Here is a 21132-nt window from a genome sequence, read left to right on the forward strand (position 1 = left end):
ATGGCAAAGATTAGCAAGCGTCAGCGGTCTGAGCCTGTAGGCTGGTGAGCCGTGGGTTTTCCTGAGCCGTATTGGGGGTGGAGTCCCAAGGAGTCTGGTGCCGTTCAAGAGGCCGTCGTCAAGAACACGCAAGCATCCGTCGCCGTCATTCGACCAATCCCCTCGACCACTCGACCGTGGGCTGCCGCAGTGGCTGCCACAGGATGCCATTCCCATTATTTCACAGGGTTCACTGTGCAGCCCATGGCCAACCTCGCGCCATCTGGACCGTCGGGCTCGCTGGGCTCTGCTGATAAACATGACCCTAATTCAGGGTGCGACTCGCTGCAAGCCCGCCACGGCGGCAATGATATGTCTATCGTTTCGCGATCTGCAACGCACCAACTGCAAGTTCCCACACCGACCAGGATCTTGGCGGGATGGCGGAACTGGCGGCGACCTCAAAACCCAGGCCGCAAATTGCTCGATAACGTGATGGGCGCCTGTGCTGGTGCGTGCCTGTACTTGGTAGATATATAACTTGTATGTACAAAGTGCACGACTCGCCGGGCTTGAGCCGGATGCCATTACTAGTCCGAGAAACATCTTGGTCGTCGTTGTCCCGGTCAAGGTCGCATTGCTTTTCAGCTCGCTAACTTGGACTGATCTTGACGATTTTTTTTTTGTCGCATCCCCCACATTCCATTTGTATGGGCTATAGCATCCAACAGAGACGCACACATTCCCCATCCGACCAAGGGTGTTCTCCATTAGGTCCGACTCGTGGGCTTTATGGTTGAAACATTCGAGATAGGAGTCTGCCAGTCGTAAGCGCAATTCGGCGCATTTAGGATCGTGCCAATTGGGGCCATCACATGCCCTACAAATGACAAGCTTGGATTGCCAAAATCAGAGTTTTGCGCAAGAAACTGAAACTCCGAAACCTCGGGTTGCTTGCATCTCGAGTCGCACATATTTCCGCGCGATATTCAGCTCGGGCTTCTTCTGAAAACTGATCTCTGGACAGCTGTCGCATTTGTGGGACTTGGAATCAGCAACCAAACAGGAAATGCGAAACCTAGTTTTGTTAGTCTACACACAACATATCTCCCGGTCGTGGTACAGCATCACTTTGAGGGGCTATCCACGTCGCAGACTCCATCCAGACGCAAGTGCATAAATCTGGCGGAATCTCGAGAGTTGGTCAGCCGTCATTCTCTGCTGTGTGAAGCAATGTAGCATGTCATCCGAATCCCTGGATTCCTTGCGGTCCGATGACATCGTTTGGGGTTGAGTAAGCGCCTAAAACAAAAGTCCGAACGCCCATCGCTTTCCGGGGACCAATCTAGAGGACGAAATTCGCCCATTTTGGGGAAGTGGCGATGAGAAGACTAGCCAACCTTTTTTTCACATTGATAATGCGATCAGGACAATGCCAGAGGGACTGATGATGGTACGGAACAATCAGAGGGAGCACAGCCAGCTGAGTCAATGTGCGTAAAAGCACGTGATCTCGCGATTTCCGCGACGCGTTGACGTCATAATCCACGTTTCCATCATTTATCAGATGATGCGGAGCGGAATCCTAGTGATAACTACACAGATCCCTTCCAGTATACCAAATGGTGCTGGGAATCAAGTTTATCATCCTTTGTACCATCAGTGGCGCCGCTAAACTTGGAGAATAGCGAAAGTGATGCTTGTTGAAGTACGCGAAGTGTTTATACATCCGAGAACGGACTAGCGTATAGCTGCTCCGAGCTAAGGGCGGCAAGAGCCGCGGCGCCAGTCCAATGACTGACCAACGCTGGTGTTTACATGCAAGTTCCTCGACCTTGCATAATCCCATAATAATAATAATGTCGTTTTGTTTGTTGCCAGGACCAACCCATATGCTGTGCTCCTTTCCACAGCCATAGCTTCTGCATCGATACTCCTGCCCTGGCCTTGACCGTCCTCTCCCTCCCACGACGCTGTTCCTTCCCTACTTCCCCCTTCGACTGAATGTACCCGACTGCGTCGCGCTCTGCAAATTCTAGGGGCGTCAAGAGCCAATCGACCCTACAAGTTCGAGAAGCTTGAGATCGTTCTCCATTCCATTCCAGGCATTCGGGCTATTCACTATGGACGTGAAGGTGAGAAATTTATACTAGGGCCTGTCACACCCCGTCGATGCGCAACTTTGCTGTGCCATTGCTTCAATCCAGGCTATTTTGTCGAGGCCCTCAAGCTAACGTATACTTCACCTGATAGCCACAACGTCCACTGCGGCCATTACGCGTCAGAAACGACGAAAATGTCCCTCCCGAAGGTCAGGTCACCAAAACAATCCATCATCGGAATAAATCGAGTCCAGCACTCACGACTACTTTCGCCGAAGCCCAAGGGCTCAAGGCTGCCGCGAAGCGAACTGCATTTGGAGATGTGAGCAATATCGTTGCAGGCAGACCGAGCAAAGATGATTCAATACTGCACACCAAACCGAGTCTACAAGCTGTCGTGAAACCTAGCCAGTCCCTCGAGCAAAGACGATCTATTGCGCTGCTCCGTCCCGCCCAAAAAGGATTGAAAACCATTCTTGCTGGAGCGGCTGCCTATGGCACATCCAAGGCCTCTTCAAATGCTACATCCACAGAGACTGTGGTTGCACTACAACCTGCCGCAACGAAAAAGACATTGACTAAGCGCCACACCACAATCTTTAAAGATACCCGTCTTGCAGTGCTTCAAGAGACGGAAATAACTCTGAGCGATTCCGCGGATGAGAATAGGCCAGAGACAGAGAAGCGCCCGAGCTCAGCGAATGCTGGAATAGAGTCTCAGCTTTGCCTTCTTCCTCCACCTGTACCTGTTGCTGTTCCTGCTGAACCGGTGAAAGATATCCAAGATCTCTATTCAGACACTAGCTTGCCTGGCATCGAAGGTGTAAACTTGGGTCCTGCACTCTCGAGCGAATCAAATAGCGAAACACAGGTGAATGATGGAAGTAGCACTGTCTCAAGCCACGTTGCTCAGCAGCTTTCACAACAGCCGTCGGATCGACCTCTCCCCAAACATCCTATACCTGCCATGGAACCCCACATTGCCGCCGTTCGAAAAGAGACGCAACAGATTCCGGTGGCGAGCCTCGTGAATCCCGTCGATAGCGTCCCTCCTCTGAGCCCCCACCATTCATATATCCAGCAACGGCTCGAGCAAGAAGAATATTGGGATGAAGAGGATGACGAGAACTACGAAGAGGAAGATTATGTCACCGCCAGGTCGTTCCGATCACGGGGGGACAATACAACCGGCGGCGCTACGACGGTTCTGTTTCCGCAGATGAACCAACGTGCCCGCAAGGAAATTGCTGCAGCAAAGCAGCTGGTCGAAGCCACTCGTTCCCCCGAGGAGGTGGAAGATGAAAGCTACGACACGAGCATGGTTGCTGAGTATGGAGAAGAGATCTTTGATTACATGAGGCAACTCGAGGTGAAGATGCTTCCGAACGCCCACTATATGGACAACCAGCATGAAATTCAATGGTCCATGCGCTCAGTCTTGATGGATTGGCTTGTCCAGGTCCACCTCCGGTTCAATCTACTACCAGAGACGCTCTTTCTTACTGTCAACTACATTGACCGTTTCCTGTCATGTAAGGTCGTTTCTCTCGGCAAACTGCAGCTTGTGGGCGCGACGGCCATCTTCATCGCTGCAAAATATGAAGAGATCAATTGCCCCTCCGTCCAGGAAATTGTGTACATGGTCGACGGAGGTTACAGTGTTGATGAGATCCTCAAAGCCGAGCGGTTTATGCTCACCATGCTTCAATTCGAACTTGGCTTCCCCGGGCCCATGAGCTTCTTGCGCCGAATAAGCAAAGCTGATGATTATGACCTGGAGACGAGGACCCTGGCGAAATATTTCCTTGAAGTGACCATGATGGATGAACGTTTCATCGGAAGCCCGCCGAGTTTTACCGCGGCGGCATCGCATTGTCTCGCACGCATCATGCTTCGGAAAGGCACATGGGTAAGTCAACAACTTAAGTGGATAGTGCTCACCTGCTAACACACCTAGACCGCCCATCATGTCTACTATTCCGGGTACACGTACAGCCAACTCAAACCACTGATCAACTTACTGCTGGAATGTTGTGAGGATCCGCGGAAGCACCACAACGCAGTCTTCAATAAATATTGCGACAAGCGCTACAAGAGAGCTTCGGCTTTCGTTGAGACCGAAATCCAGAGAGGGTTCGAATTGCCAGACCCCGTCGCACCAACATCTTTTCTTCAGTCGACGATGCTTTCATTCTATGATAGCGTCCCTTATCTTCGCATGTGAAGAGATCATCATTCAAACAACTCATAATTTAAACTACCCTACCTCAGAGGCAAGCACTTGTCTATCACAGGTGGCAGTTTTTCGACATCTTCAAGCTGAGAGACACGCGCATTGCAAACTCTCAGCCGCGGGAGCCTCGCGCCATCCAATCGAAAGCAGATTAACGATTGGTTGTCGGTATTCATTTCTCCCAGGCTTAGGGCTTCTCAATATTCGATGGGAATCATTGACGAGGAAACACGAATTTATGACAAAGCAATTGGCGTCCACCGCAGAGCGACCGGGAGAACAAGGATGCTGAGGAGAGCCATCTCTCGGTCTCCTGTAGGAATATTGGAATGAATTATGGGCATCGTCGTCGTCGAAGCTTGTGAACGGCTTTGGAGAGCGACGTGGCGGAGATCACACTGTTAGAGATAGCAACGGGTTGCTGGGCGTGATAGAGTCGGATCGGTAATCATCAGGCAACAAATTCGTGCTCTCAGGCAGATAATGCAGACACTACCTTGAGGGAATGCAATCACAACAAGTTTCTTCAACCAGCAAATATGCGCCTGGATTTCAACCGGTCCTACGGATTTGCTTTTTGTATCTGCAAGGAAGGTGCCAATTTATCGAAACGAGGGGAGGCTGCTGAAAAGGGGAAATCGGCGCCAGACAAGGCTGAATGACAGCCTGATGACAGATTTCCCTTGGCAACAATTTAAGGAAAGTCTCCCGAAGACGGACATAAATTTCGCCTCATTTGCCATCGACCACGTCTACCAAGAGCTGCGCTCCCTTCCAGTAAATTTGGCTCCGTCCTGAATCCTGATATGTGAGAGGGCACTGCCGAAAATGAAAATTCGCCATGGCAAGATGTGCCGCATCAATGCTTGATCTCCGACGCTCTGCTTGTGCAACTGCTTCTCCACACGCCAACAACGTTTGCTGAACATACTGGAAATCGTGCTGACGGTAAGGGCCGTCGAACTCACTCTCTGGCGGATAGCGCATGCCATTCAACGCTTGAATTGAGACGCTTGGCAAAGCCATCACGTACCAATTTCGACGCATATGGCCCCTAAGAAAGGCTCTGCCTCCGGCAAGGGTAACCCTTCTAAAAAGCAAATACCCACAGTCCCAGACAGTGACCATATAGTTTTCACTAAGCAGAAAAACGAAAACAAGAGACAGGGGCAGAAAGACCCCGACGGAGCCCCGCCCCGTCCGGACGTGAAAAAGATCATCGGCGGTGCTTCATGGACCGGCAAGTTGCCTGTCAATTTGCTGTCGGAGCATTGTCAGCGAGAAAAATGGAATAAGCCCGAGTACCAGGGCCGCCAAGTTCCTTCGGCAAGCGGTGGAGACAAGCTTCACCGATCATGGGTTGTATTGTCGAGGACGGACCCGAAGTCGGGCTCTGTCACGAAACTTCCCCCATTCCAGCTTCCAGCAGATCATGCCCATCTCGCAGACCAGCCGACAGCACTCGAGGCTCGCCATTTTGCAGCTGCTTATGCTCTGTTCCGCGTGTCTAGCATGAAGAATTTGGCAATGGCATTACCTCCAACCTACCGAGATCTTTGGAAAGGCGACTTCCAGCGTCTCAAGGACGTAGATGTCAAGGATGGTAGGGGATGGAAATATGACGCAGATCCCTTTGCTGCTGAATCAAGAGGACAGGAGATCAAGGCCGCTCGAGAAAAGCGAAAAGAGGAGGAAGCGCGGCAACCTCCCAAGATTGTACCTTCGGGTTTAACTGGCTCAGGGATAGATAATTCTCTATCGAAGGCGTGGGATCGAGCACCGCGACTTGAGTTGGGACAGGAGGTTCGCACACGGACTGAGTCAATCATCAGATCTCGAAGCACCTGGAACCAAAGCAGGCTTGAGATCTCCAAGGCGGACAGAGACACCATTGTGGCCGATCTATCTCGATCTGGCTTTCAATCGTCCCACGTCCAAGAAGCCCTCGAAAACTGTGGCACGCGGGAAGAAGTGTTAGAGTGGCTCCTCATTCACGTTCCCGAGGATTGCCTGCCCGCGTGGAGCTTCCCCCCCGGTTACAGTGCAGGAATTACCCTCGTTAGCAGCGACCTTGCGACGGATGCCAAGATAAAGCGATTAAGCCACGGGGGCTACCCAAGCCAGCTATGTCTTCAAGCCCTACGTGACAACGATGGGGACGAGGCTCTGGCAGCAGAAGCTCTACAATCACGCCTTGTGCTATGCGAGGCCGGGATGGTTGCGGATAAAGAAAGCAACGCACCCGTTTGGGATGAAGAAATGACTGCTCTAGAAGCTATACTTGACGAAAGGTTTAATATCCCTGCTCGAAACCGCTGCTCTATCCTGGCGGACCACAGTTTGAAGTTCTCAGCCACATTTCACTTTCGTCGTCCGACCTCTGGTTATCCAAACAGGCCACCCGTCGTCTCAATCGAGGCACCTCAGATACCGAGTTACATTCGCCTGAGTGCAACCAAGAGAGCGATTCAGTATGCCCAGGATCACCTGCTTGGTGATTCGATGATATTCAGTCTATTGGAATGGCTGGAGAGCTCGATGCCAACCATCATCGAAGATCCGGGAAGGCTGAGTGACTTGGAGATCACGCCTTGCCTAACCGGAAGGATGTTCGCTACGGCGCAGAATGCAGCCCAGAACTATTCCGCTCCGACAAGAATGGCGGAAAGAGTATACATGAGGGATAATCGATCCAGTCAAGCAATATTCGAGGCTTGGAAAATGCGGCAGAGCTTGGAAACTCAACAGACAATGAATTCAGCTCGGCAACGTCTACCCGCATGGCCCAAAAAGGAGGAAATTACGAGAGTGGTTGACAGAGCGCAGGTGACTCTTATTACAGGAGAAACCGGCTCTGGGAAAAGCACTCAAGCGGTCCAATTTATCCTGGACAACGCTATCGAAAATATGCGAGGTTCTTCACTCAACATCATCTGCACACAACCCAGGAGAGTCGCTGCTCTGTCATTGTCCGAGCGTGTCAGTGCGGAGCGATGTGACAAGGAAGGCCAGGAAGTTGGGTTTATCATTAGGGGAGAGTCTAAGGTCTCTTCAAAGACAAAGATCACATTCCAAACCACCGGTGTGCTCCTTCGCCGCCTTCAGAACTCTTCTAGCATTAAGTCAGCCCTGGCGAACATCAGCCACGTCTTCATTGATGAAGTTCATGAACGGTCGCTGGATACGGACTTTTTATTGGCCTTGCTGCGTGAGGCCTTACCATCTTTGCCTCATTTGAAGATTGTCTTAATGAGTGCCACTCTCAATGCCGACACCTTCGCTGACTACTTTGGTGGTGATCGAGTTGGCAGAGTCCACATTGAAGGGCGTACATATCCGGTCCAGGACTATTACCTCGATGATGTTGTCCGGATTGTGGGAAATGAGAAAAGAGAATCGCAGCAGGAGTCAGACGACGAACCTCCTGTCGGCAAGGCGATTCAGAGCCTAGGAATTGGAATTAATTACCAGTTGATCGCTTCGCTCGTGCGAGATATCGACAGGCAGCTGGGCAGCTCGAGCGGAGGTATTCTCATTTTTATGCCAGGCACCTTGGAAATCGATCGCTGTCTTAGGACATTGGCTGGCATCCCCGGTATTCATGGTCTACCGCTCCACGCGTCTCTCACGCCTGCCGAGCAGCGGATAGTATTCAGGCAGCCTCCGGCAGGTAAACGAAAAGTGGTTGTCGCCACGAACGTTGCCGAGACGTCAATCACCATTGAAGACATCGTGGCGGTGGTTGACTCGGGCAAAGTGAAAGAGACTAACTACGATCCTGTCACAAACATCGTGCGTCTTGAAGAGGTCTGGGCTTCCCAGGCAGCTTGTAAACAGCGCCGTGGCCGGGCGGGCAGAGTTCGGGCAGGGAAATGCTACAAGCTCTTTACAAGGAACGTAGAAGCCAATATGGCAGAGTCTCCCGCACCAGAAATGCTCAGAACGCCGTTGGAGCAACTCTGTCTTTCGGTAAAGGCGACCGGTTTTGCTCGCAATGTGGAGGAATTCCTGGCAAGCACCATCTCGCCGCCCGACAGCCGAGCTGTCGCCACGGCACTGAAGACCTTGCGGCGGATGGGTGCTTTGGAGAATGACCGCTTGACCGGTCTCGGAAACTACTTGGCTATGATACCTGCTGACCTGCGCTGCGCGAAACTGCTCATCTACGGCGTCTTATTTGGGTGTACGGAATCCTGTCTGACAATCGCTGCCATCTTGGCAACGAAGAGCCCGTTTGTCTCGCCGCGCGACAAAAGGGATGAGGCGAAGGAGGCGAGATTGTCCATGACCGCTTCGGACGGCGACCTTATCGTCGACTACAGAGCATATGAGCTGTGGAAAGAGCAGTCTGCGGCGTTGCGATACAAAGATGTGCAGAATTGGTGTTCAGCCAAATTTTTGTCTCCCCAAACTCTCCGCGACATTGACTCGACTCGACGGCAACTTCTCGACGCCTTGATAGAAACTAGCCTGTTACCTGCCCATTACACCAGTGATTCTTCCAACTACAATCGACAGAAAGGCAACGTCATGCTCCTGCGCGCCATCATTGCGGGGGCGCTGAGCCCTCAGATCGCACGCATCCAAATGCCCGACAAGAAATACATCGCATCTATGAGCGGTGCCAAGGAACTCGACCCGGACGCCAAAACAATAAAGTACTTCAACGAGGAAAATGGAAGGGCGTTTGTGCACCCAAGCAGTGTGCTCTTCGACGCCCAAGGGTTCTCCGGCAATGCAAGCTTTGTGAGTTACTTCACTAAGATGGAGACCAGCAAGACGTTCATCCGGGATTTGACGCCGCTGAACCCATATGGGCTGTTATTGTTTGGTGGGCCCATCGAGGTCGATACACAGGGCCGGGGAGTTGTTGTGGATGGATGGGTGAAGTTGAGGGGTTGGGCTAGGATCGGAGTTCTGGCTTCGCGGCTACGGGCATTGTTGGATGACGAGCTGAGGAGAAGGATTGATTCTCCTGGGCGCGTCGCGGGTGACGACGCAGAGAACAGTGGTGGAGTTTTTGATATTGTTAGACATTTGGTGGAATTCAACGGGCAGGACAGATAGACAGGGGGGAACGACCAGCCTTATGATGGTTTCCATTTTTGGATACAGATCCTGGACGAGTTAGGACAGAGAGTCGTGGATTTATGTACACGTACTGCCTTGGACCGGTGCGAGTACACGGCCAGCACTGGCATTCGCTGTTGCTGTTTCTATTCTCGAGACGTTGCGTGTAAGGAGTGCCAGTATCTCATCTGCTCGTCGTAATGTGGAGCGAGACGTGCCGACGAGCCGAATCCGGCGATGCCGAAACGGGCTGTGGGTCTTGGCGTCGACCAAAATGAGACCAGCGTCTGTGGCTGCTCTATCTTTCAGTAGCACCATGGGGCACCGGTTCAGGCCACGAGTCTCGCTTGCGACCGTCTCTAAGCGAGCCTAGATGTGGAGTAGAGGTGTATGGTGTGGCTGAGACTCAGCCGGAGGACAATGTGCCACTGGCTGGTACTGCCCCTGTAAGTCTTTATTGTCCTCTCCTTTTCATGTCCACAACACGCACACATTGTACTTCTGTACCCTGCTACCCAGGCCTCATGGCAGCCACCGGTGGATAAGCCGCTCGTGTGCTCTTCTGCTCGCACGCCATCAAGGGCGATAAAAGCCGTCGAGACCGCACTATTGGGACCTCTCCACCCACACGTGGTCAATTCACAGCTGCCAAAATGAGCGCCTCTGTATCGCCAACAATCGTGATTGGCAGTCCGCTCAAATCAGTCCGGCCAGAACACATGTGCCGTGGTCTACGAGTATGCTTTTGCTGCGATGGCGCTTGAAGTCTGGCTACAAGAGGTGGATAGGAGGCAACGGACTGGATCAGGAGGACCTCGAGTCGCCTCGCCCTTCACATATCAAATCATGGCGACGCCCCAGGAAGCTTTGTCGTAGCTTCCTTTCCGCACACAGTCTCGGTACATAGTCAATCGGTCCAAGAGCTGCGTTGTTGAGGCACCATGTCGCCTTCCATGTCTCCGGTCGACAACAAAGACGAACCTACCCCCATTGGAGTTTCCGTCGTCGAAGTCAATCCTTCGCTGAGCAGCCGCGATGGACCAGGGCCGAACGCAGGTTGGACAGTCGATGAGCAATGGCAACCGGGATTCTGGAAACGCTTTCCCTGGGTCGGATTCGGATGCCTCTTCATGGTTGTCGTCTTCTCGGTCGTTGCGATTGTCGTTTTGACAGTATCAGACAACAGAACCCTCTCATCGTGGCCCCAGAAGATGGCCCCCAATGTCATCCTCTCCGTATGCAACAGCGGTGCTAGCGTTTGCATTGCCATCGCCGTGGCACAGGGCATCGCCGTGTCCTGGTGGAGAAGAGCAATGAAAGGCGCGACAATCGCGGATCTGCACAACACTTGGGCCTTTGGCAGCAGTATTGCATCCGTCGTGCTGAACGTCAAGTATTTCAACATCGCAGCCCTCGCCGCCATTGTCACAAAACTTACAATCATTGACGGCATCCTCTTCCAGCGCTCCACCAGTACCTACATTAAACTAGGACCCGAGCACAACATCAGCGTCACCACATATCCCACGCCACAGCTTCCTCCCACCGGCAGGCTGAATGCTGCTGGTAATGAAACAGACCTGTTGTCCTTTGCATTTACCTACGATGTTATCAGTTGGGCCAACTCTGCCTATGGCCAGCCCTACCAACCCTATGGATTCACCGAGTGTGAGGGCAATTGTAATCTCACAGTCCTTGCCCCCGGATATATCGCTACTTGTGAGGATCACCACACACAAAGGCGACGAGTTGATCCGGTCGGTGTTGCTTCGGTAAACGTCGGGCCTAATAAGACTCATATAAATGCCGAGACCACGCTATTCAGTGTCAACTTCAACACCACATTTCCGACGGCTGCGAAGAACTATACTTGGATCGGCCTCAACTTCACATATTACAATGCCGACGATCGGAATGCATCGAGCCTGACACTGCAATGTCCTATGACGATAGTGACGAAGCAATGCGAGCTGAGAGAGGCAATGCTGAAATACCCAATCTACGTGGAGTTTGCCAATAGCAGCACCGTGTCCGTCAACACAACGGGCTCACAAACAACTGTCTATTTTGGTACCGCAGACCCAATTCTGGGAACCCTGAATGCCCCTTCTGCGGACTTTGCATACAAAAAGGGCCAGATCCCTGGATTTGACTTCCAGTGGTGGATTGCGAATGAGACAGCGTGGAGACCTACAAGCATGGCCGACACTCGCACCGGAGGGATCGCTCGCGCCCTGTCTGATCGCTACACAAGCTCTGCGACGTTGACTACGACAAGCAACGATACGGATTTCAACTGGTACATCTCCACTACGGGCCAATTATCCGGCACGGAAGAATGGGACGACAACTATGGTAATTGCCCTTACACATATATTGACCCGATGACAGAAGTGATGATGGGACTGAACACGCTGACCTTCCTCACCGCAAATGATCTATATAACCGCCCGGAGATCCTGGATTCCACGATGACATGGGATGCATGGGCCAATAAAAGCGGCGTTCTGACGGAAGCCACTCAGCGGAAAAACGAGGTGTATTACCGGACAAAGTATGGGTGGATGTTTGGTGCCCTCGCGTCTACCCTCGTTTGTGTCCTGTTGGTCCTCCCGTCATACTGGGGATTCTGGGAGCTGGGACGGAAGGTGACGCTGAACCCCATCGAGGTGGCCAACGCCTTCCAGGCTCCTGCCTTTGCGCCAACCCATCCAAGGAGCGGCTTAGCGGATGACATCGTCAAAGTGGCGGGCGATCGAGTGGTGAGGTATACTGTCGCCGAGGCCTCGGAACGCGGCAGAAACTATAGGATCGTCCCTCTGTGATGAAGGATGGTGGTGGCCCAACAGACCAGCTTGTTCTTTGTATAGATTCTATAATTTTATATTCTTTCCGTTGCTCAACCGCCCAACTGCGCAGCTCTTCTTAAGGCCTGGTACAGCACTGCACCTTCGAGCAGACTCTCGAGAACCCAGGTACTCCGTGCTCCGTCCAGCGTGCTGTCTGTAGCTAGGAGGCCCCATCGGGACCGGCCAGCTCACTACCGGAATCTCTCTGGCTGGAGCTGCACGCTCGATCCGGCGGGAAAGCCTGCCGTCGTGGGGAACATGGAAAACTCGTCCATGATGGACTGCCACACCTCGTCGTCCCAGAAGCCGTTCACCATGTCTGTGGGCTGCGCATCGACGCCCGAGCCACCGAAGCCAATTCCGCCGGGGTCAGCGTTATTCGGCGGGTGTGGTCCCTGAGGCCCGCCCTCCGGGCCACTGTTGGGCGGGACGGGCTTGCGGATTCGCAGCGTGTTGAAAGGCGTCATGACGTCCGCCATCGCGCACCTTGTTGTCAAGGGCGGCCCAGATGACGCGCTGATCAGGAGCTCGTAGTCGGCGTCTCCCCTTGTTGCTGCTCCTCCTCCTCCTCCTCCTGCTGTTGCCGCCGTGGCCGCTGCTGCCGCGACGCCTTCGCTCTCCTTCTCGCACCGCTCGTGCCAGGCCATCAGGCCGCCCATGCCGCGCGTGAAGAACGCCCACACGTCTTTCTGGTCCGTGCCCACGCCGTCGCCCGTGCGGGTCAGCTCGTCGCCCAACTTGACCTTGACGCGCCGCGCCATGTCCAGCACGTCGGCCTCGCGCTTGGCGATCGCGCCGTCCCACCCGCTCGTCGTCGTGGGCAGGCGCGCCACCGTCGACAGGACGATCAGCGCGTACGCCGCGAAGCTGAAGAAGGCCGCGGGCAGGTGCCTTAGCACGTCCCGGGGCACGCTTAGAAAATACTCTAGGAAGGCCCGCGTCGAGGTCAGCAGTTCCCAGAGTTGGGACGCGTTGTGCGTCGAGTGTGATGTCATGGTCGGGTCGCGGTACAGTGACACCTCGTGCATTATGATGGGCAGGGCTCTCAGTTCTGCCATGAGGACATCTTTTTGATCGAGGTCACAGCGTGCGGTCAGCAGATCTCTCCAGCTAGTGTAAGCCTGCGGGTGTGGATGGATGATACAGTAAGATCTGGGTCTACTCACAATTGTCCTGTGCGGATGAGAATGCGGGACTCGCTTCTAGGTCTGCAACTTCCTTCTTGAAACCGTTCAGGGACATCTGTATCACCGCATCACTCTGAAATCGGATGGATGTGTGGTCGTTGTAGGAGAATCTCTCGCCAATCCGCTGCGCAAGGCATTTAGTATTGACGAAGCCCAAGGCATAGACGTCCGTGGCGGTCTCCTGATCCGCCTCGAGCACGTGGCAGCAGTGCTCAATCCAGCTGGTATGCTTCATGAGCAGTTCTTTGCGCGTCATCGCCATCCTGGACTGCGTGAGATCGGCTCAGTCGGGGCCACATTGTTGTACTCACGAAGAACAGAGGTAAAAGCAGCCCAGAAGGGCGCGTGTCTCTGCTATTGTTCGCTGGCATTGTGAGGGCAGGTTGCCTTCCACATTCAATCTACAGAAATAACTGCCCACTCTCTGATCACGGTGTGCAGGACACCGGTCCAGGTCAAGGTCCATGACAAGGGCGATCGCCATCTGGAGAAGCATGTAGGACTGCTTGTTCAGAGGATGGAAGTGGTAGTGGATCCAACTTAGGTGTACAAGCAGCGCTTGCAATAGTTCGATGCTTCTCTCGTTCCCGATCAGCACTCGTTCAGAGATGATCCTCTTAAGTTCGGCCCCGAGCCGTCTTTGAACCATGTGGTCTGCTTCGAGACACGCCGTCATGATGGCCAGGAAGAGAACCGGCTTGTCTCTCCGTAGAGTGGCAGCATCGGTCTCTGGAGCAACGACAACAAAAGGGAAAAATTTCGTGTGGACTTGCTTGTAAGTCTCGAGGAGGGTATCGGCAGAAGCCATCGTCAGAACACCGTTGTCAATGACATCAAATTGTCCGCTTTCTTCGGCAGTTGATGGGCCGGCGGAGGTGTTGGTGCTCTGCACATTCGCGATCGAGGCGAAGGACACATTGTCACTGATCTCTGCCTCCACCTCTGTCGCCGCTGGTGTGGTGGTTATGGGTGGAGCATTCGTGCTGCCATCAGCATTCTTGTCAGGAGTGAGCAATGTGAGCAGGCTGTTGACCTTTTCTTCGAGGGCTTTGATTCTCCTATTGCTCGATTAGATGGTTCTCGGGGATTCACCGTCTGACATACGTCGATTGTTTCTCCCTCTGGCGTCGGGGAACTTCTTCATGGAGACAATCCCGGCTCAGCCTTCGACACCGGTCGCAGACGCCGTGCCCGCCGCTGAAACAACACTTGACCTTGGCCTTGGCGCATCGAACACATGCCTTCCGTTTCGTTCGAGAGATGCCGACTTCATTCATTGCCGTCCTGCTCTAACTGTCCTCGAATAGGGCGAACGGGAACGGGGGCGTCGAGGGATGAATACAATACGCAGTTGGGGGGAGCGGGAAAGGAATTGGATATCTCCGTTCCTTGGGAGATTTGTAAGGAGAAGCGTATCACGTGAATATCTCTTGGCGCAGTGCAGCCAATCAGCGAAAGATTGGGAACGGATTTCTCTTTTTCCGTTTCCGTCTCCGGGTGCGTTGCTGTATCACCATCCATTCCTCACTTCAGTCCTCCCTTTCGTTCCTCAAACGGCGCCTCCTCTTCCCTTGTCCGTGTTGTTCTTCGATTCTTAATCCTGTTTTCCACTTGTAATGTTGATGTCTGAAAAGGAGATGGCGCCATCTTCCTCTTCCGTTCCTGTTAAGACCGCTTGTGCCCGAGATTGTTGCCTGTACGATACTGGAGATGGGAGCAACCAGGGGCACCGCAACCCTCCTATATCTAGACCTCCGACATTCACTTCTGCTTCTTCGGAAGTGGCATCAATCCTTCCCTCCTTCTACGAGAAGACATTGTGACCTTGCACTCGCGGCTGTGGTGTCTTCCAAGACTGCTTGACGATCAAACGAGCCGCTGCCAGGCTCACAAAATGCTCCCACAAGACAAACTAGAGCAAGTCACCACGGTGCCAGTTCCAATTACACAGAATGTTAACACCATCTCGAACACCAAGGACGCTGTTAAGACCCCAGAGTCGGAGACTGCTCACCACCTGACTGGTTCAAAGCTTTACCTTGTTCTGGGTGGCCTTGGTCTTGCCATCTACTTGTTTGCTCTGGATATTGCAGTCATATCTACAGTACGTTGTCCCTCTCCGCAAATCTACCACTTTTGTGCTCACACCATGTCGCAGGCTATCCCGGCCATCACAGTCCAGTTTAAGGCCACCACAGACATCGGTTGGTATGGGGCAGCATACCCTCTGTGCCTCTGCTCGTTGCAGCCTCTGTCAGGAAAGCTGTATGCCAACTTTTCCCTCAAATGGACCTTCTTCGTCTTCGTCGGCATCTTCCTTCTGGGCTCACTCCTCTGCGGTGCAGCTGCTAGCTCGAACATGTTCATCCTTGGCCGGGCTGTTGCTGGAACTGGAGGAGCAGGCATATTCTCTGGTTGCTTGTCTATCCTTGCCATTGTAACCCCTCTCTCCAAACGTGCGCTCTATACCGCCGCCCTCTCTTCCCTGTTCGGAGTCGCCACAGTCACGGGGCCCATTATCGGAGGAGCTTTAACAACAAAGGTGTCGTGGAGATGGTGCTTCTACATCAATCTACCTGTTGGGGCGGTGACACTGGTCGCGCTGGCTCTGTTTTTCAAGCCTCCAGTACGGACTTCCGATAAAGCACCTTTGCGGGAGAGGATACTACAAATTGACATCATCGGATGCGCGATATTCATCCCAACCATCGTCATGGTTCTTCTGGCACTACAATGGGGTGGCCACCAGTATCCTTGGAAGTCAGCCACGGTGATAGGACTTCTATGCGGCTCTGCTGGATCTGCCACTGTGTTCTTCATCTGGGAGCATCGAAAAGGCGACAACGCCATGATCCCGTTCTCGATCGTCCTCCAACGTTCAATTTTGCTCAGTTGCCTTTTCAGCACTTTCATGTTTGGTGCGTACATTATCAACATCTACTACATGCCGGAATGGTTCCAAGTGATCAAGGGAGCTAGTCCACTTCACAGCGGCGTCATGACGCTTCCAGTGGTCTGTTCTCAAATCGTTGCTGCTACCATTTCGGGATTAATCAGTGAGTCCGCCCCCTAGTCCTTGGGGTCTGATCTGGTCACCAAAGCTGATTCGTGTCTAGTCAATCGTACCGGCTACTATAACCCTTGGTTTTTTGTCGGTGTCGGGTTCATAGCCATTGCGTCAGGCCTCTACACTACTCTCACCACTTCAACACCTCACGCTAAATGGATCACATACCTCGTCTTCCAGGGCATGAGTGGAACAGCCATGCAGGGCCCACTTCTCGCCGTCCAAGCCGCCCTGGTGTCAAAGCCTCAACAGATCCCCGTCGGCATATCGACAGTGGCATTTTTCCAGTACTTCGGAGCTTCAGTGTTTCAAAGCATTGCTCTGGCGATATTTCAGAACCAGCTTGTCAAGTCACTCAAGCAGCGTGCAGGTCTCAACGATAGCCAAGTGCAGCAATTATTGAATGCCGGGTCAGGTCACGCTCGTAAGACGACATTAAGCTCGTTCCCGGAGAAGCTGGAGCCTGTCCTTTGGGCATACAACAAAGCAATCACGAATGTCTTTGTAAGTTCCACACGCCGCATCATGAAGCAACACCATCGTCTCCCGTAAGTAGGACGTCAGCTAACTTAGAATCGGTTAGTATGCCTCACTGGCGTCCGCTATCCTGGCGTTCTTGCTGGCGTTCGGTGTCGAATGGCGAAATATCAAAGCGAAACCCGCACCTCCAAAGGGCGACGAAGCCGGAACTGAAAAGATGAGCGATGACAACAAGCAGCTTTGATGGCTTTGGAGACCGAGTCAACGAGGGGTCGGTGCCTTGTTAACCCGCTGCTTGAAGTCCATCTTAGTATGTTTGATGAGCAGAAAACACTTTTCATTGTGGATCTCAACCTGAATGGTCCTAGGGAAACCACAAACCTTACCCCTGGTGTAATTGTTTGCTTCTTGGATCTGCAGGGACAACCTCGTTGATATATCTGGGACGTGTCTCTGCACTTCTCCATATTCGATCACACCATTCTCCACTCTCTGAACCGCTCGATATGTGTGACGATGGCCAATTGCGATCGGTCTGGCCAGCTCTTGCTCCCGAGGCCATGGTTTTCCTGCCAAACACAGCCCATTTACTGCTAAGGAGAAAAAGCGTGTCGTCTCTTCTTACTTCAACAAAACGCCTATCGACGCTTATCCTCTCCACGTGGTCCTGGCTCTATTTTTGATGAACCGGCCGCTCGCTGTCGACCGAGGTTCTTCTTCAGCGAGGCTACAAAGTCATTTTTTTTCCCGTCGAATAAATCAAGATTGGTCTTCCACTCTCTCGCGCCACGAGGCGCGAAAACTTGATCGTGGGGAGCAACCTGGCCGCTTCTACTGGGCGCCGGTCAGCTCATGCACAATCCCAACAGGGTTCTGTGGTGTTGCCGGAGCCACGCTTTGAAAGGGGAAGTAACGGTGATCTGGCGGGCATCAGGTCCTGCAAATCAGCCGCGCCGCCGCGAGAGTTCACCCAGCCCCGGACTTTATGATGGATCCACGGGCGCCGCCGCTGTCCACTCCATGATCTGCCACAGACCATGTCGTTGCATCAACATTGAGTGGGCCGTTCTGGGAAACCCAAGGGCTTGGTCAATCTTTGGGTGTCCAATCAAGATATATTGTCCATGGCGGTACACCATCACCAAAAGTTCTTCCTCGGAGGCCACTGGAACAATGCAGTGGTTTTTCTTCATGGCGCGTGCGCGACTGTGTATATATGTATATTCACCTTCCCTATCTTGGCCCTGTCACACAGAGTCATCATTCTTATCCGAAAGCCATCTCTCGTGTTGGTGGTCACTTTATACAGTCAATCATTCGATCAAACGGCAGCCGGTCACTCGATGCAAATCTCGATTCCTACAGTATTTGAGACCACCGTCGTGGTAATCCTCATCTTCGACCATTGATCTCTCTTTTCACGGCAAGAGCTACAGCATTTTTGCAAACATGGTTAAGTCTCGGGCTCGAGGGTTCCTGCACCCAGCTCGAAAAGCCTGGAAACAGGTCTTTTCAACGAGGCACGAAGACATGTGCAACACACCTCAACCTCCCCATCCCGACGGCCACATACTCGCGATCTTCAACAAGTCCAACTTCAGCCGATTAGACATCATCAGGGGACTTGAGAAACCCATCGATACTTGGCTCGACCCCAAATATGCAATCGACGACACATTCTATGACCGGATTCGGCCCGCACTAGTGCTAGCGACGCGGTTCTTTACCTGGACGTCTGAATTCTTCAACATCCTCGTGTTCGGCGGTTTTATATTCGAGGGCTCGAAGATGAGATATGACCGATTTACGGAATTGGAGCTGGGATCTCGAGGGTTTCCTACTCTGATGGACAGCCTCTGCAATAACCAGTTCTTCACCGGCTACCATCAGAATAGCCGTGTGGATACATATGCGTCAACCTACTTCGGGCTATATCCCAAGGACTGCCCATCGCAAATAGCAACCACTGCTGTGCAGCTCAACACGAAATTCACGACATTCTTCACCCACTACCACTATGACAAATACTCAGATGATGTCAAGAACATGGTGATAGTCAGTCTAGCCATCACTCTGGTGCACGAGCTGGTCCATGTGTGGTACACTCTGCGGAGAATGGAACTTGCCCGACTCGGCGATCTCGCTCTGTGCATAGCCATGGAGAAGGAGCCGTATTTCTTCGGAAATGAGAGAACGCCAGAATTAGGCTTATCTTGGGAACATTTTGCCTTCAGAGGCATGCCCCAGTTAGACCATTCAGGTGGCGGGCCTTATGCAGAAGCGAAGGGTCTGCGCTTGATTCCCTTGCTCAAGGACAGTGACCAAAAGGACGAAGCTGTGGTGGACTCGGAGGTTTTGCGCGCTCTTCTGGACGAAGAATGCTGGGAAGTGTACGAAAGACTGCTCATCGGAGATCTCGCTGCCACCTACAGGACTGTCCGTGGCATGGGGATCTTGGAGAGAATGAAGACGGTTGTCGAACTACAGGCATTCAAAAACAAGACCGGCCGCCTTCCTTCTTTGCAAGAATTGCTCAGATCCAGGGACGTGGCATTGCCTTCAGAAGCAGGCGGACAACAATTTGCGAAGGTGCATCTTCTAGACTTGTCGTCTCCTAAATCAACACTATCGACGGAAGTCAAAGCGACCGGAATAGCCATCGTGGTAGGAGAAGGGAGCTTTTGCTCATCTCCAGTGTCCTATACCTCCTCCGATGAACAGCGCATGGATTTTGCCGACCAGTGGGCGTCCGTCTACGAAGCGGCCATATCAAATCCCTTGTACCTGGCTGATAGGGCCCTCAAGCAGAAGAGGATCCAAAAGGCACAACTGGGGTGGAAGGACAGCGGGAGAAGCAAAAAGTGGTCCCGACGGGTGGATGAAACGACACCAAGCCCCTGTATATGTTGAGACACACCTCCAGAGATGGGGAATCGCCGACAGCCACAGCAACATTCCGAGAATGGGTGCGAACAAACACAAATCTGATACCACAGATCCGATACGGGAAGAGCCCTTTGAAGCAACCAACCGATTTTAATTGCAGAACCTGAGCAGCCGACCGACCGACCGACCGACCGCACGACAAGCGAACAACTGCAAGGGATACCGAGACCATCCATCCATTTATACAACAGAACACCTGACAATGGGACCGACCACTTCAGAACGAAGCCGACCACTGGAAGAAGACAAAGACGAAAGCGCCGAGATGAAAAACAACAAGTCCTCTGAAACAACGATTTGACGGCAAGGCGGGCGGGCTGCGGCTAGAAAGTTCCCTCGATTCTGTTTGGGGGAGAGGAAGAAGGGCAGCAGAGCAGGAAAGGACGAGAGACCGGGGGAGCGGAGTTTTTGGACTTGAAGGTGTGCGCCAGGTGCGATTCACGGCATTACGGAGGATGTTTATTATTGACAGTTGACGAGATTCTTGGTTGTTGGTTGTTGGTATTGTGTGAGAATTGCGATAGTTGGACAGAAGGAGTAAGATGCGATGATGATTTCCAGGGCGTAGCAGTGTGCGACATGTTAGCAGGATAGGACAAGACACCAGATAGTTCTCAATGTCGAATCTGAGGAGAGCAGGGGATGCGATGCCCCCCAGAATGTTGCATGAAGTCCGTTCGGTCCTCAAAAGGAAAGAGTCTCCCGCCGCTTTTGGGGAACGAAGCCTTGCCCCCTTATCAATCACAGCCTTGAGTCAAGAGAACGAACGCCCTGCACACAGTGTGTGGTCGTGATACCATCCCTCCTTCAGGTCGGTTTGGAATGGTAAATGCGTCCCGGCTGAGTTTGCACCGCCTCCATGAATCGACGGTAACTCTAAGTAGCATTGGCTGTGAAAGGGGATGCTGCTAGCTAGCTAGCTGGCTCTTGAACCAGAGACCATCTATAAGCCTGGTTACTTGAGTGGTTGGCCAGGGTGTCAGAGGCCAAATACAAATGGACCACGCCTGTCTCCCAGATCATCCACTGATCACGAAACCCCAGTCGAGGGCCCGACCCAAACATTCCGCAGTATTCCTGAAAGGAGGCATTGGCCCCCCCCCCCCCGCCTCCCTCAGGCCCCCGTCCTTGTCACTTGCTTTTGTACCGGATGTGGCAGTTGCTCGCATCAAGGCAAATTATGCTGCGCGGAATCCGTCCAAGATCACCCTATCCAACA

At 52.9% G+C, this 21132-nt stretch overlaps 5 protein-coding genes across 5 annotated transcripts; all 5 read left to right on the plus strand.

The window, feature by feature from the left end:
- The first annotated feature begins 1828 nt into the window (after positions 1-1828).
- On the plus strand, positions 1829-4842 carry PV07_00704 (uncharacterized protein). Its single transcript, XM_016387177.1, has 3 exons — positions 1829-2114; positions 2233-3990; positions 4039-4842. Exons 1-3 carry the CDS (start codon positions 2103-2105, stop codon positions 4303-4305), a joined length of 2037 nt encoding a protein of 678 aa, XP_016254105.1. The 5' UTR covers positions 1829-2102; the 3' UTR covers positions 4306-4842.
- A 243-nt stretch (positions 4843-5085) lies between these two features.
- On the plus strand, positions 5086-9506 carry PV07_00705 (uncharacterized protein). Its single transcript, XM_016387178.1, has one exon. The coding sequence runs from the start codon at positions 5362-5364 to the stop codon at positions 9379-9381; it is 4020 nt and encodes a 1339-aa protein (XP_016254106.1). The 5' UTR covers positions 5086-5361; the 3' UTR covers positions 9382-9506.
- Positions 9507-9865: 359 nt separating this feature from the next.
- PV07_00706 (uncharacterized protein) lies at positions 9866-12209 on the plus strand (the record flags this gene model as incomplete). The annotated part of the gene is made up of 1 exon (XM_016387179.1): positions 9866-12209. The coding sequence occupies exon 1, from the start codon at positions 10326-10328 to the stop codon at positions 12207-12209; it is 1884 nt and encodes a 627-aa protein (XP_016254107.1). The 5' UTR covers positions 9866-10325.
- Positions 12210-15314: 3105 nt separating this feature from the next.
- On the plus strand, positions 15315-17803 carry PV07_00707 (uncharacterized protein; the record flags this gene model as incomplete). The annotated part of the gene is made up of 4 exons (XM_016387180.1): positions 15315-15524; positions 15579-16476; positions 16537-16991; positions 17071-17803. The coding sequence occupies 4 exons, from the start codon at positions 15315-15317 to the stop codon at positions 17209-17211; spliced, it is 1704 nt and encodes a 567-aa protein (XP_016254108.1). The 3' UTR covers positions 17212-17803.
- Positions 17804-18248: 445 nt separating this feature from the next.
- PV07_00708 (uncharacterized protein) lies at positions 18249-20127 on the plus strand. Its single transcript, XM_016387181.1, has one exon. The coding sequence runs from the start codon at positions 18417-18419 to the stop codon at positions 19875-19877; it is 1461 nt and encodes a 486-aa protein (XP_016254109.1). The 5' UTR covers positions 18249-18416; the 3' UTR covers positions 19878-20127.
- Positions 20128-21132: the final 1005 nt, after the last annotated feature.

The sequence above is a fragment of the Cladophialophora immunda genome (genome assembly GCF_000835495.1).
Source record: "Cladophialophora immunda strain CBS 83496 unplaced genomic scaffold supercont1.1, whole genome shotgun sequence".
NCBI classification, from domain to species: domain Eukaryota; kingdom Fungi; phylum Ascomycota; class Eurotiomycetes; order Chaetothyriales; family Herpotrichiellaceae; genus Cladophialophora; species Cladophialophora immunda.

Bases quoted from the DNA above. Each gene is read 5' to 3' on its own strand.
- PV07_00704 (XM_016387177.1), top strand. The intron at 3,991-4,038 runs GTAAGTCAACAA...TAACACACCTAG, and splicing joins TGCTTCGGAAAGGCACATGG to ACCGCCCATCATGTCTACTA.
- PV07_00705 (XM_016387178.1), top strand. From the start codon at position 5,362: ATGGCCCCTAAGAAAGGCTCTGCCTCCGGCAAGGGTAACCCTTCTAAA.
- PV07_00708 (XM_016387181.1), top strand. From the start codon at position 18,417: ATGGTTAAGTCTCGGGCTCGAGGGTTCCTGCACCCAGCTCGAAAAGCC.